Here is a 16,471-nt window from a genome sequence, read left to right as displayed (position 1 = left end):
CCCTCTAAATATCAAGTTACAATTTACTCAGAGCTAGAAAGAAACAAGTTTTTGAGTGTATGAGTTTTCGGGCTGAGAACCTTGCCGCTCCCTTTTGACACGGCAGTAGTCACGACCGCTCACAACAACTTCTGAAAGACTGCACTGGTGCAAATCTGTAACACACCAGATTACCTTAAACAAATAGTTTTAACAATTCACACAAGCACACCAACTATGCACCCCGTAGGAGGGATGGAAATGGTACAGAACACTAAAATTAAAAGATTAACTTGCCACCGAAGGTGCAACTTGATTTTAACTTCTAAGAAAAGTCTTACGGTGAAAGGGTGGCAACTTTATATACTAAAATGATCATTTTAATAAAAGCCTATAAAATGCAATGTTATATAAAATTATACAAAGTTGCCGAAATAAATTAAGATGCTCTACAGTACACACATACCACCTCTCAAAAAAATGGTTCAAATGGCTCTGAGCACTATGGGACTTAACATCTATGGTCATCAGTCCCCTAGAACTTAGAACTGCTTAAACCTAACTAACCTACGGACAGCACACAACACCCAGCCATCACGAGGCAGAGAAAATCCCTCACCCCGCCGGGAATCGAACCCGGGAACCCGGGCGTGGGAAGCGAGAACGCTACCGCACGACCACGAGATGCGGGCCCCACCTCTCAAGATGACAGGCAAGATCAAAACATACTTCAGGTTTTAGGCCGTTACACTCCAAGCAATAAATTCGTTAACACAGCAAATCCGATAAACATGACAGAGGCAGCTCCGAACGACAGACAAACAGTAACTGCCCAACAAATGCGGACGAGGGACAGACGAGCAAGCTGGGGACGAGAGACTGACCCAGACTCACTCCGACTGACCAACTGACAACAGACTGGCGAGCTCAGAGCGCCCCTTAAATGCGCGTGAACAGGCAACCTTTCTCCTTTCCCACCAGAGGGAGACACCAAAGCTGCGACTGCCGCAGCGGGGTCACCGCCAGAAACGGAGGGCGACTGCTTCACACTACGCGCTGCGGCGCGCTCTCCAAAACAGCAATATTTGCCACGGCTCAGACACATAAACCGTAATGCCGTTCACCTAACCCAGAGTGTATGGTCGGCCTCGCGGCTGCCATACAGTACTTGTGATTACGACTCCTCACTGGTAGTTCCATCGCTACCCTCGTCCTCTCCTCACGCCCCGGAACCGTCTCTGTGTCAGTCTTATTTATTTTATTTTATTTATTTATGCATTTATTTTACCTGGCAAGATTAGGGCCTTCAGGCCCTCTCTTACACCTAACCAGGCATACTCAGATTCAACAAATTTCAGTTTCTACAGAACATTAAGGACATATAACATGTTATACAGTATTAATGTTAAAGAAAAAAAATAGAGATTATAAAAGTAGTACAATGATAATTATAACAATCAAAAAATAATTATAACAATAAAGAATAATTATAATAATCAAGAACAATAATAATAGTAATGAGTATGTATAGGAAAGTAAACATATTTTTCTTTTATGATTGTCAGTCCTATTGCTAGTTGGGAATTTTCTCGTTATATTCTTGCAGCTTGTGAGTTATTCTCATCAAGCAGAGACATAAGACGATGGAATGGGGTGAAAGAGATATAAAAGAGGTAGATCGGTTAGAGGAAGAGAAATAGAATGGTAAAATTCGAAGTTATGATAGAGAGGAGAAAGAAAAAGATGAGAGGAGCACAACAATGGTGGCTATACCGTCCCTAACATGTAAGTCTTGAGTTCCCTCTTGAATGTTGAGTGGTTCTGGATAAGACGCAGATCACAGGGGAGCGCGTTCCATAGTTGTATGGCTGAGATGGAGAATGACACGGAGAAAGATTTTGTGTTATGTAAAGGTACAGCCAAGATGCTAGACGTATCCGATCTGGTATTGCGGTTCTGGAATGATGATAGGTGTTTAATGTGAGAAGATAAGTATTGGGGGCACCAGTGGCTAAGAAATCGATGAAGTAAGCACATCGTGTGGAGATCGCGGCCCGTATGTGGGCGTATCCAACCTAGCTGGGAGTATGAAGGACTGATATGATCATACAACCGTATATTGCATACGTATCTAACGCAAGCATTCATCACTAGCTCGAGGCATCTCGAATTTTCACTATTTGTGCCGTGTTGAACTACATCACAGTAGTAAAGATTAGGCAAGACTAGTGTTTGGTCTAATTTTTGTTTAACATGGGTTGGAAATATTTTTCTAAATTTTTGAATTGCATGTAGGGAGGAGAGCGATTTCCGGCAAGCTGTGACTGTTTGTTCTTCCCAGTTTAGGTGTTCATCCAAGATTATTCCAAGGTCTTTTACTGTTTTTTGGTATGGTAGTTGGGTACCATTGAGGAGTATTTGAGGGACTGTTTCGCGAAAGTACCGACTGATTAACTTTGGATGAGATATAAGTATGACCTGGGATTTCTTGGGGTTTAGTTTCAGACCTAGGTTCTGTGCCCATCGAGAAACAGAGCAAAGATCTGCGTTCATACTCGCTACTGCGTCAGCAATGTTCTTGGGGTTTGCACTTATGTACAGTTGGATGTCGTCGGCATATAGATGGTAGTTGCAGGAGTGAATCACTGAAGAAATATCATTAATGTACAGTGAGAACAGTAATGGACCAAGGACGGAGCCTTGGGGAACTTATCTCACCTGTCGATGGGACATCAGCGAACATATACGCTGAAGCGCCAAAGAAGCTGGTATAGGTATGGGGGTGTTCACGGACATAACGTGAACAGGCAGAAAACGGCGCAGCGGTCAGCAACGCCTATATAACACAACAGGTCTCTGACACAGTCGTGAGATCGTTTACTGCTGTTTCAATAGCAGGTTGTCAAGATTTAAGTGTGACTGAAAGTGGTGTTATAGTCGGTGCTCGAGCGATGGGACACAGCATGTCAGAGGTAGCGATGAAGTGGGGGTTTTTCCGTACGACCATTTCACGACTGTACCGTGAATATGAGAAATCTGGTAAAACATCAAATCTCCGACGTCGCTGTGGCCGGAAAAAGATCCTGCAAGAATGGGACCAACGATGACTGAAGAGAATCTTCAACGTGACAGAAGTGCAGCCTTCCGCAAATTTCCTCAGATTTCAATGCTGGGCCATCAGCAAGTGTCAGCGTGCGAACCATTCAACGAAACATCATCGATATGGGCTTTCGGAACCGATGGACCACTCGTTGTGTACCCTTGATGACTGCACGACTGTTCGGACGAGTCTCGTTTCAAATTGTATCGAGCGTTTGGGCGTGTACGGGTATGAAGCCAACCTCATGAATCCATTGATCCTGCTTGTTTCAAGCTGGTGGATGCTCCGTAGTGGTGCGAGACGTGTGCAGTTGGAGTGATAAGAGCTGTAATGTTAAGTGTGCCTCACTGCTGTTTTTTAAAACTAATTTGTGCCTGATTTTATTCTGAGAAGCTCAGTAAAGTATGTAAATACCGTAAACGTAAATGTGATTCAAAAAGTACTTGAAGTGGAGTGCTGCTGGTCAGCACGAAAATCTTTAGCGCGCAATCCCCGCAACGATAGTAGTTGTGAATCTTTGAGTATGGACTCTAAAAGAAAAGACAATTGATTTATGAAAAAGAAAGAGGACTGTTAATCTGTATCTTGTGGAAAGAGGGCGTGTTTCTAGGACGTCGCTCAGAACGTATTGTTACATTTAATGAAACCTGATATTTTAATGATAAAACGGAGTAAAGTGTGTGTAACAGTTGCCAAACATTCATGTATACAAATTTTCTGGAAGTGAAGAATAAAAATATTTTGTCTTGGAGGTGAACTTAATTGTGGTCGCCGTCTATCAATCGACATTCACTAAAATACAGGAAAAGAAATACATTCTCTATAGTTTTCATTCAATAAGTAACAACCTCTCATAATTTCTTAATTACAGTAATCGGATTATGTTCTTGTGCAATAGTATGGTGCTGAACTCCACTGACCAATTTTGGTGTAACAGGACGCGTAATTTGAAGGAAGTTTGTGTCCAAAGCAATCTCCTTTTCTCACGAAAAGCGGATTGTTGTTTGATCTTATTTACTTACAACAGTGATCCCTTAGATATGAAAAGCTACGAAAACTTGAGCTGAAAGCTATCAGCAATACGGCCAAGTAACTAACAGAGTGGTATTTTAAACCTTAAAGAACAATAACTTCCTCCAAATTGCAATACGTCAACAACTGCTGCAGAAGCTGATCGTTCAAGGAGGCAGCAAACAAAATTCAAGTACCAGTTACGACTTAAAGTAAAAATCTCAATCAAAAATCAATCTCTCTCTCTCTCTCCAAACACTAATATGAATATTCATATTATTAAGATAAAAGTCATTTTATAGAGCCCCTGCTACGTCTAAATACGACTCTGACAGGTGAAGCTTACGTAAGCATCCTGTCTGATCATCTGCTTTCATACACGTCCATTGTGCATTCCGACGGACTTGGGCAATTCCAGGAGGACAATGCGACACCCCACACGTCCTGAATTGCTTTAGAGTGGCTGCAGGAACTCACTTCCGCTAGCCATGAAACTCCCCAGACTTGAACATTATTGAGCATATCTGGGATGGCTTGCAAGGTTCTGTTCAGAAGCGATCTCCACCTCCTGGTACTGCAGGATTCATCGTGTGAGTTCCCTCCAGTACTGCTTCAGACGTTAGTCGAGTTCATGTGACGTCGTGTTGCGGCGCTTCTGCGCGTTCTCTGGGGGCCCTACACGATATTATGCGAGTTTACCAGCTTCTTTGGCTCTTCATTGCAGCTAACAAGTGCTTGGGCGCCTTCAGCTGACGGCAGGTCCAGCTTTAAAGCGTCCGACGCCTGTTGCAGGACGCTGGTTCTGGCGGTGCCCGACGCGGCCAGGGCGATGGGCGTCCGCTTCCTGCGCTCCGGCGACGCCGACGTCTTCCGCTGGCTGACGGCAGAGATCGTGGCGCACCGCCGCCGCCACAACGTACGGCGCAACGACCTCATGCAGCTGCTGATGGCACTCGCAGCCAAGGAGGACGCCGGGGACTCACCACAGTCTGGTCAGTAGCAGCCTCTGTTCACTGCTAATGCCTAGAGTCACAGCCGACGTAGGTAATCGCTCTGGTATGGAAAGTATGCATACGGGATACAATTTTATAAAGAACTAGGTGAGTACCTAGCGTTACAGAGGTACGTGTTTATTCCAATTCCATTATTCCAGCTTCTCTTTCCCCACTCCCTTCATTCATCTGCTCTTTCCTCCTCTCTCTTTCCAGTCTAGTAAAATAAGTCATCAACTAGTGAATTAAGTCATCAGTCATCATCAGAGTGGGAAGAAATTACATCTGGTGTCCCACAAGGATCCATCTTAGGGCCACTAATGATCTCTCATCAGTTACACTGCCAGAAGCAGAGTTCGTTTTTTTTTGCAGGTGACACAAGTATTGCAATAAATAGTATGTCGAGTGTAGTTCTAGAACGATTTGCTAATGATATTTACATCAATATTAATAAATGGTTTAAAGCCAACTCAGTGACATTAAACTTCGAAAAGACTCACCATATGCAATTCAAAACCTGTAAGAGGTTTCCACCCAGCATATGCATAAAGTAGGAAGAAGAGCAGATAGAAGAGGTTGACAGTCTTAAATTCCTAGGATTACAACTTGATAATAAGTTCAGTTGGGAGGAGCACACCACAGAACTGCAGAAACGCCTTAACAAATCTGTATTTTCAATTCGAGTGTTAGCTGACATAGGCGACATAAAAATGAAAAAGCTTGCATACTTTGCCTACTTTCATTCCATAATGTCATATTGTATAATATTTTGGTGTAACTGTTCAAGTTAAACAAAAGTTTTCAGAGTCAAAAAGCGTGTAATACGTATTATTTGTGGAGTAAACTCACGGACGTCCTGTAGAAACCTCTTCAAAGAACTGGGTATACTAACTACTGCCTCTCAGTATATTTACGCCTTAATGAAATTTGTCCTCAATAATATCTCTTTTTCCAACAAACAGCTCAGTTCATACATACAATACCAGGAACAAAAATGATCTGCACAAGGACTTAGAAACACTTACTTTAGTTCAAAAAGGGGTCCACTACTCAGGAACACTCGTCTTCAATAATTTGCCAGCAAACATAAAAAATGTAGTTACAAATAAAGATCAGTTTAATAGGAGCCTGAAAGACTTACTAGTTGCCAACTCCTTCTACTCCATTGACGAATTTTTTAATAGAAACAAATGATGTATTGTATATATTCGTATTATTAGTATTGTTATTTCACCTTAAAAAGAAAATATTGACGTGTTCCACATCCACGAGGATCTCCTCAGCACGGATCTATGGAACGAAAAACTAATCTAATCTAATCTAATCTAATCCATCTCCTCATCCCCTACCTGTCCACCGCCTCCTCGCTCCTCTCCTCCACGTTTCTCTATCCGTTTCATCCTCCCCCTCTCCCGGGGCATGTCCCCATTCCTCCGCTCCATCCATCGGCTCCTTTCCTTCTTGTGCTCATCTCCTTCTCCTCTCTCCGTCCATGTTCTCCTCTCTACCTCTTCCCCCCATCGATTTCTCTCCACCTTAACATCCACCCCCCCCCCTCCCAATTCAATAAGAGGTTACTGATATTTACCCAGCAGTACATCGTTGCGAATAGCTCGGTTGAAATCGATCGATGGTCTTAGTAGGCGTCTTTTATCAGCGAATTTGCCCTCATATGCGCGCCCCATACATTATACCTTACGACACACATATTTTACACATGCTTAACGTATTTCTCACACATTTGTACACATACTTCACTTGTATCTCAAGCGAATTTCGCCCTGTAGTTTCATTTTCACACAGCTCAAATGTTATCACGTGATATCTCCTGCAATGCAATGATATTTCGTGGAATGATAATTCTGTAGGTACATTCACTGGTATATGTGAGTACTGTCTGTGAAACGTGTTGCCAATATTGTTAGTTGAAAGAAGTAATAACTGCCTGATGCGACAGTTTTACTACGTGAATAGGGAAAGTGAAGTAAGCTATAAACTGTTCTCTTATCAACATCTCGTGGAACTGGCCGGTGACAAAAGCTTTCGTAATTGTTTGAGTTCATGTGTTAAGTGATTTGCAAGTCACTAACTGCTTTCCTTACCAAATACTGGGTTAATAAAGCTTGTAATTTTGCCCGTTATGGTCTAACTTCTTTTTCACTCCCACCCCCATCCCTTTAGCTCGTTCTTACCCACACAGTGATTATTTCTAGACAGTAAGAGACACGTGTACCAAGTTTCTTTTAAATTGTTCTGTTGTTTAGGAAGAGATGTGGAACGTACATACGTACATATGGTCACATGTACATACATCACATGTTATAGTATCTACGCATTCCTTAGCATAAAATGCCGTAGCGTTCCTTGTTTCTGATATATTTTTTGTCATCAGCCTTCCGATCGGTACGCTGCAAAGATCCACTATTTCATCTCGTGTATCTTCATCTCACAGTCGGACATACGCCCAACATTCTCAACTGTTCGTTACATTCAGGATGAATCGCCTGAAACTTTTACCACAAATATTGTGGACATCGAAGGCATTATTCATGTGCAGTTTTCACAGGATGCATTGGTTGACAGGGGCTCGTATTGTCAGCCAGTCAACAAATGTAGTAATATTTAGGAAGCGGATTTTTGTGGAGCCTTTCATTGTTTTAAATGGAACAATGCTAAAAGTAGAGCAAATCAGAATATCAGTCGTGTTCGTTGCGGGATTGTAATGCGAATCGTATACGAGAAATCGTATTTTGAAAAGTTTCCACACTGACACTTGTACTATACCCGTGATAGCACACACTAAAGAAGAACGCAAGTGGGTACATCTACATCTACATTTATACTCCGCAAGCCACCCAACGGTGTGTGGCGGAGGGCACTTTACATGCCACTGTCATTACCTCCCTTTCCTGCTCCAGTCGCGTATGGTTCGCGGGAAGAACGACTGTCTGAAAGCCTCCGTGCGCGCTCTAATCTCTCTAATTTTACATTCGTGATCTCCTCGTGAGGTATATGTAGGGGGAAGCAATATATTCGATACCTCATCCAGAAACGCACCCTCTCGAAACCTGGCGAGCAAGCTATACCGCGATGCAGAGCGCCTCTCTTGCAGAGTCTGCCACTGGAGTTTGTTAAACATCTCCGTAACGCTATCACGGTTACCAAATAACCCTGTGACGAAACGCGCCGCTCTTCTTTGGATCTTCTCTATCTCCTCCGTCAGCCCGATCTGGTACGGAACCCACACTGATGAGCAATACTCAAGTATAGGTCGAACGAGTGTTTTGTAAGCCACCTCCTTTGTTGATGGACTACATTTTCTAAGGACTCTCCCAATGAATCTCAACCTGGTACCCGCCTTACCAACAGTTAATTTTATATGATCATTCCACTTCAAATCGTTCCGCACGCATACTCCCAGATATTTTACAGAAGTAACTGCTACACTGGCTATGTGATTCTGACCAGTGACGAGGCAACTGGCCATCCCAGGTTGTATTCAAAACGATCACCGTTAGCAGTAGCACACGCTTCCAGTCTGGTACGGAACTACTGCTGCACACGTGGTCGCACTTGAGCGGAGATGTCCGAGCAGGCTGCAGTAAGACGTCGTTCCATATTATCGCGTGTAGTTGGCGTTCCCCAGTAGACAACATCTTTCAGCTTTTCCCACAGGAAAGCGTCTGCAGGTGTCGAATGCGGGGAATGGGCCGGCCAGGGTACATGTCCAGAGTGTCCAATCTAACGATCTGGAAATACACTCCTGGAAATGGAAAAAATAACACATTGACACCGGTGTGTCAGACCCACCATACTTGCTCCGGACACTGCGAGAGGGCTGTACAAGCAATGATCACACGCACGGCACAGCGAACACACCAGGAACCGCGGTGTTGGCCGTCGAAAGGCGCTAGCTGCGCAGCATTTGTGCACCGCCGCCGTCAGTGTCAGCCAGTTTGCCGTGGCATACGGAGCTCCATCGCAGTCTTTAACACTGGTAGCATGCCGCGACAGCGTGGACGTGAACCGTATGTGCAGTTGACGGACTTTGAGCGAGGGCGTATAGTGGGCATGCGGGAGGCCGGGTGGACGTACCGCCGAATTGCTCAACACGTGGGGCGTGAGGTCTCCACAGTACATCGATGTTGTCGCCAGTGGTCGGCGGAAGGTGCACGTGCCCGTCGACCTGGGACCGGACCGCAGCGACGCACGGATGCACGCCAAGACCGTAGGATCCTACGCAGTGCCGTAGGGGACCGCACCGCCACTTCCCAGCAAATTAGGGACACTGTTGCTCCTGGGGTATCGGCGAGGACCATTCGCAACCGTCTCCATGAAGCTGGGCTACGGTCCCGCACACCGTTAGGCCGTCTTCCGCTCACACCCCAACATCGTGCAGCCCGCCTCCAGTGGTGTCGTGACAGGCGTGAATGGAGGGACGAATGGAGACGTGTCGTCTTCAGCGATGAGAGTCGCTTCTGCCTTGGTGCCAATGATGGTCGTATGCGTGTTTGGCGCCGTGCAGGTGAGCGCCACAATCAGGACTGCATACGACCGAGGCACACAGGGCCAACACCCGGCATCATGGTGTGGGGAGCGATCTCCTACACTGGCCGTACACCACTGGTGATCGTCGAGGGGACACTGAATAGTGCACGGTACATCCAAACCGTCATCGAACCCATCGTTCTACCATTCCTAGACCGGCAAGGGAACTTGCTGTTCCAACAGGACAATGCACGTCCGCATGTATCCCGTGCCACCCAACGTGCTCTAGAAGGTGTAAGTCAACTACCCTGGCCAGCAAGATCTCCGGATCTGTCCCACATTGAGCATGTTTGGGACTGGATGAAGCGTCGTCTCACGCGGTCTGCACGTCCAGCACGAACGCTGGTCCATCTGAGGCGCCAGGTGGAAATGGCATGGCAAGCCGTTCCACAGGACTACATCCAGCATCTCTACGATCGTCTCCATGGGAGAATAGCAGCCTGCATTGCTGCGAAAGGTGGATATACACTGTACTAGTGCCGACATTGTGCATGCTCTGTTGCCTGTGTCTATGTGCCTGTGGTTCTGTCAGTGTGATCATGTGATGTATCTGACCCCAGGAATGTGTCAATAAAGTTTCCCCTTCCTGGGACAATGAATTCACGGTGTTCTTATTTCAATTTCCAGGAGTGTAATTCGTGAAGACATGCTGTAGTACTTTGTGCATATTGGTACCATAGGTTCTTTCTAGCCTGTTGAGCAACGTCTTCTAGCATCCTTGAAACATGATCTGTTAGGTAGATGCGATACTTGTGCGCGTTCAGTGTTCTGTCTATGAAAAACGGGCCTATGAGCTGATGATTCACTGTCCCACACCACATGTTTACACTCCGTGGACGCTGGCGTTCCACCCGACAATGGAAATGAGGATTGTCGACAGATCGATAGTGCATATTTCGGCTGTTTACCTGGCCATGGCGGTGGCTGAACGGTTCTAGGTGCTTCAATCCGGAACCGCGCGACCGCTACGGCCGCAGGTTCGAATCCTGCCTCGGGCGTGGACGTGTGTGATGTCCTTAGGTTAGTTAGGTTTAAGTAGTTCTAAGTTCTATTGGACTGATGACCTCAGATGTTAAGTCCCATAGTGCTCACAGCCATTTGAACCATTTGAACCTGGCCATGATTGGTAAATGTAGCTTTATCACTAAACCACATACATGATACATTTGTGGTCCATCGACAGAAGTTAACACTATACTCATAATCGTTTGCGTTCACCTCTGGACGGAGAAAGGTGTGATAGGGTAGGCAGCTAGAAAGAGGACACTTGCCTGACTCATGCCACTTCCTCGTGCGATTGCGTGGGAGCTACCGTGTGGATCAACAGTAACAAGAACATTAACATCCCTCTCTGCTCACTTACCTCACAAAAATCTTCGTTACTCGAACTACTGCCATACAGCGAACGCCACTACTGCCAGCTAAATAAAAGATTCAAACTACGGAAGGCACTAACTACTGATAGTCTTAGCAAATGAAAGATTCTAATAGAGAACAAACAATGTATTTACCTCAATATTCATAATATATATAGCAGTTCATGACATTTTTCAAAACTCCGCTATCTCTCTCCCCACATCCACCACTGCTGGCGGCTCACCTCCAACTGCGCAACGCTACGCGCTGTTCACATCCAGCTGCCTAACACTACAATGGCGAGTATTACAACAATGCAAAGCAGCCACAGACTGCACACAGCACAGCCAGTGATTTTCATATAGAGCGCTACGTAACGTTGCCAATAAGAAAACATAAACAGCCTACTTGCCAATAAGAAAACATAAACAGCCTACTTACAACTGCATTCATCCTACACTATCCATATGCCACAAGCATGTCGTCATTTTCTGCATTGGTAAATCCCATCGTTATCTCACAACCTGCTGCTTGGACAGTCACACGTTGACTAGCAAGTTGCAGTTCACTCAAGGAACACCCAAGTACACTGAAAGCAAACATAACAACATTGTACCTGGCAACTACGCAGGGTGAATCGCACAAACAAGTGTCTGTGTGGAAACTTTTCAAAATACAAAGTCTCGTAAACGACTCGCGCTAGAATTCTGCAACAGACACCACTGACAGTCTAACTTACACTACTTACAGTTTGTTAATTTAAATAGGCACTGTCCCATTTAAAAAGTCTATGTTTGAACAAAAATTACACTTCCTAAGTATTATTACAATCTGTTTATTGGCCAACAATACGAGTTCCTGACTGCCAATCCATTCTGTGAAAACCGCACATCAGTAGCACTTCGCACTTCAGCAATATTTGCCGTGTACGTTTTAGGTAATTCACTGTATATAATCTAATCATTTTATTTCCTCACAATTTTCTTTCTGCTATTCCCTTTCGTAGCAAGGAAGCTATTCCGTCCTTCCGTAGCACATATCCTACCGTCAGCTCCGCTCCTCTTGTTTTCTTCAGATATTTATATCCTTGTCTATTCTGTACAGAACCTAAACTAACTGTTCTACAACTGCATCTGGATACGTATTCCGTATGACACCACACGGTACATGGCGCAAGATACCTAGTCCACTGTTAGTCGTTGTCTTCCCGTTTCCACTAGCAATTGGAGCGAGGGAGAAAAGCCTGTCTATAGGCAACTAAATGCACGTTGGCAATAGAAGAATCGTCCTGCAGCCAGACGCAAATACCGAATATCTAAATTTCAAAAGCATTTTTCGAAAACAATGTGTCTTCTAGAACGAAATTTTCACTCTACAGCGGAGTGTGCGCTGAAATAACAGTTTTAATCTGCCAGGAAGTTTCATATCAGTGCACACTCCGCTGTAGAGCGAAAATTTCATACTAGAAACATCCCCCAGGCTGTGGCTAAGCCATGTCTTCGCAATATCCTTTCTTTCAGGAGTGCTAGTTCTGCAAGGTTCGCAGGAGAGCTTCTGTAAAGTTTGGAAGGTTGGAGACGAGATACTGGCAGAAGTAAAGCTGTGAGGATGGGGCGTGAATCGTGCTTGGGTAGCTCAGTCGGTAGAGCACTTGCCAGCGAAAGGCAAAGGTCCCGAGTTCGAGTCTCGGTCCGGCACACAGTTTTAATCTGCCAGGAAGTTTCACAATGTGTCTTCCCTCCAGAGATTCCTATTTGAGTTCACGAAGCTTTTCTGTAATACCCGTTAAAATATCTGGCAACACACCTCTGAGCAGCTTCGATCCGACCTAGCAGGGATCCCAAACATTCTAGCAGTACTGAAGAACAGGTTGTACCAGCGTTCTGTATGCAGTCTCCTTTATAGCTCAGATACATTTCCATGAAGATCTACCAATGAACTGAATTCTGTCATTCGCCTTCCCTTCTACCAACCTTTCAATCTCGTTTCATTTCACATCGCCTTGCCAGGGTCTTTCTGTGACATCATACGTAAAAACTCTGAAGTTTCCAGATAGAGGCGCTTATATTTGAGGGTAATTGCGCATTGCTATCAAAGCTCTCTTCACGTGTGCTCGTGTGAGTCTTCTGTTCACGTCGCTTCATCAGTCGTGCGATGTTGTCCTTATACTATGTGATCCGGTGCTCCACAACCATTTTTCCTTTCTTAGTTTACTCTCTCAAGTAGAGGGCGCCTACTCGTCATCATCGATTTCGTCCGAATTTATGATATATGCAGGGCTTGGCCAGAAATTGTAACGTACCCTCTCTCTGTTATTGTTTTTTGTTTTTTTTGTTATTGTAGTTGTAGAGATATGAAATTATTGTAGCAGTTTGGTTAGTCAGCCGTACTTCGGAATTTTTTGACATTAAATGGAGTCTCAAACTTGCGTAATAAATACTTCGCGTGAAGTGCGATTTGCGGCATAACCAAAAATTAATTGCGGAGATGCAATCCACAGAATATTAACAAAAAAGCTTTAGAACAATGCGCACGACTGACTGGACACATTCAGAGGGTACGTACATTCGCGTACGAGTGGTTGCGATCTGATGAGAAAGATCTATCTTAATTTTTTTGTGTAAAATAATTACATCGTAACACACTCGGAGATTGCGAACGTACAATCAGGGTAGAGGCACGTACTTTCTATCATTCCCCGTGACCTGGGTAAAAGAATTGCAATTATTTAAATTTAAGAATATTTCTTTTTCAATCGGACTCCTATTTTTATACGAAAAGGAAGATTGCAGGTTCTGAATGTCTCGGCAAAAACACATCTAAATTAATCTTAGCGGCCACCAAAGGAAACTAGTGAGCACAATCACGTACCTCTATTGTTGAGCAGCGCCGTCGTAAAGATCGGCGCCCCCATCTGAAATTCGCCTTCTCGAATTAACGGAATAATTTGTACTCCATTGGTATGGGATTTATCTTGATCTTGACAGAAATTATAAAACACATTTTTTCATCATTTAACACCTTCATTTAACACACACATAGGCATGAAACTATACAATACGTCTTTACGCCAGCACATCAGAACAAAAAAGGTAGTTAATACTAGAAGTAATAAAAGAATCTCGAAATTAGTCCTTTGTCTCTCAATAATGAAAAAGTTTTTTAGAGTATTCCTCTGGTATGACAGTCGAACAAATTTTCTTCTAGTATGTTTGAGATTAAATTACAACATTTTTTAGTTCCTTTTCAAAATGAAAGTGACAAAAGTGAGAGCATCGAATGCCCAATGGTTCAGGAAAGAATAACATTTTTATGGCGCTGGTCGGCCGAGACAAGAGCCACTGATTTTAGCGCAGTGTCCTGGCGGCGGTTGGCGAAAAGAGTACAGAATGGTAATCCGAGGAGTTTCTCTGTGGATACTTTTCGTTTTATTTTCAGTATTTACGTTACTTACACTGAAAATTGACCGAAATACTGATCAATATATTGTTTTCATCAGTATTTTCAAAACAGGTACTAAAAGACAAAGTAAACTGTGAGATTGTTGATTAACTTTCAAGACACGTATTATAAAGCGTACATGGGGACTTAGCACATAAAATTAGATACCTTTGTTACCTTACAGTTGGTAATTTGCACGTGCTATTGTAATATTCATCGTAAAAAAAGGGGAAGTGGTAATTTTATTGGCATCATGTGCACGTTACAAACGCCGCAATCTTAGAGCTATATGGTTGTCTTAAAATTTATATACAGAAACAAGTTCCATTTACACTCATAAAAGATTCTGTCTAATCGCACAGTTTGGGAGCAAACCACGTGCAGTGCATCATTTCGGCAAATATTGGTGAGGATAGCTGATGACGTACAATGAAATGCATTGTGATGCAGTCTTGCCGGGATGTGGTTTATTCTTCTGTCTCGACAAGATAAGGGCAGTTTTGATACTTTTTTTGATCCAATTCATTAGACAACGATGGAAACAGACATCGCTGGGCTGTATTTGTGGTGCACATATGGGGGAAACCACTTCAATAACGCACGATGCAATTAACAGAAGAAACGTCTGCTGCACATAGGGTTTCATCACATCAAATGCAAACTGAGAAATTATTGGCAGTGTAAGTAACGTAAAAATGGAAAATGAAAGGCGTTTCTATCAATGCTTTACTCCCACTATCCTCCCATCACCATTTCATACTCTTCCTGCTGCTCCAACCACTGTCTGGCAACTAGTCTGTCATAAATGCCTCTAATCTCGCCCGATCAACGCCAAAAGTGCCATTTTCTCTAAACCCTTGGCCATCTCGAGCTCCCACTTCGTCACTTTCATTTCTGGCCAAGCCATGCGTATACCATAAATTTGGACGAAATCGATGGTGACGAATAGGTGCGGTCCTCTTACCAGCCCAACGGGTTGTTCATTGTATTGAAAAACTGCAACTATGAATCTCTTTCACTGGGAATGGCTATATCGTCGGTCAACTGTAACATGTGATACCTGCTTACCTTGAATTCTAATTACACTTCTCAACCTTCTTTTTATTTCCATGAGTTTCTTTATCACATGCAGGTTGAATAGAACGCGACAAAGACTGCAGTCTTAACTGAATCCTATTCCTGGTCTCAGTACTTTTCTCTCGGTCCTCTCTTCTTACTGTTGTCCGTTGGTTTCGTATATATTTTGGTTACTGAAAGAAAATCGTGTAAAATGCTGCTGGGTAGAAGTCCATCATCCAAAATGCGTTCTGAGTAAGTATAAACATTTGGAATGTACGGGGCTCCGCAACTTCCATGTGCTTGATATATGACAGTTTCCAAAACAACACCTTTAATTCGCTTATAACTTGTTTATTGTTTGACTGATGTTCGAGACCACCCCATCATCGAGATTCTTATCCTAGCATCAATGAATCCGGTAGCATTATGTGTACCACACAGCAGCTGCGTTCCTTCTTCGTGTTTTCATGAAGTTGGCATCCATTGTATACCTGTGTCCGCAGCGATTGTTGAATATTCAAACAGAAGGAATTACAGCAGTCAGTCGCAAAATATGTAATTTATTTTACATCTAGATTTAGGCTATATCGACTGAAGACATAAAGTCTAAAAATGAGTCCGTGGTGATGTTTTTGGAACTTAATTTTACAAGTCCATCTTGATCACATATTTCTTTTTTTTTTTTCGACTGTGACCGGTTTCGGCCACTGCCATCTTCAGATCATGAAATGTTCTGATGTAATATCAACGTCAAGCCCGCCCGGTTAGCCGAGCGTCCTAACGCACGGTTTGCCAGAGTGGGAAGGAGCGCTTGGTCCCCGGCGGACTTGTGTCGAGGTCCGGTGAGCCAACGAGTCTGTGGATGGTTTTCAGGCGGTTTTCCATCTGCCTCAGCGAATGCAGGCTGCTTTCCCTTATTCCGCCTCAGCTACACCATGTCGGCAATTGCTGCTCAAAGAAGTTCTCCACGTTAGCGTACACCATC

At 43.9% G+C, this 16,471-nt stretch overlaps 1 protein-coding gene across 1 annotated transcript in view; it reads left to right on the top strand.

Moving 5' to 3' along the window:
* Positions 1-16,471, top strand: part of LOC126095701 (uncharacterized) — a 230,695-nt gene that overhangs the window by 50,244 nt on the left and 163,980 nt on the right. Inside the window, exon 3 of the mRNA XM_049910453.1 lies at positions 4,883-5,082. Within this exon, the coding sequence (XP_049766410.1) occupies positions 4,883-5,082 (200 nt within the window). The remainder of the gene's footprint in view (positions 1-4,882; positions 5,083-16,471) is intronic.

The sequence above is a fragment of the Schistocerca cancellata genome, chromosome 8 (genome assembly GCF_023864275.1).
Source record: "Schistocerca cancellata isolate TAMUIC-IGC-003103 chromosome 8, iqSchCanc2.1, whole genome shotgun sequence".
NCBI classification, from domain to species: Eukaryota; Metazoa; Arthropoda; class Insecta; order Orthoptera; family Acrididae; genus Schistocerca; species Schistocerca cancellata.
Note: the sequence above shows the minus strand (reverse complement) of the source record. Positions and strands in the feature narration are given on the sequence as shown.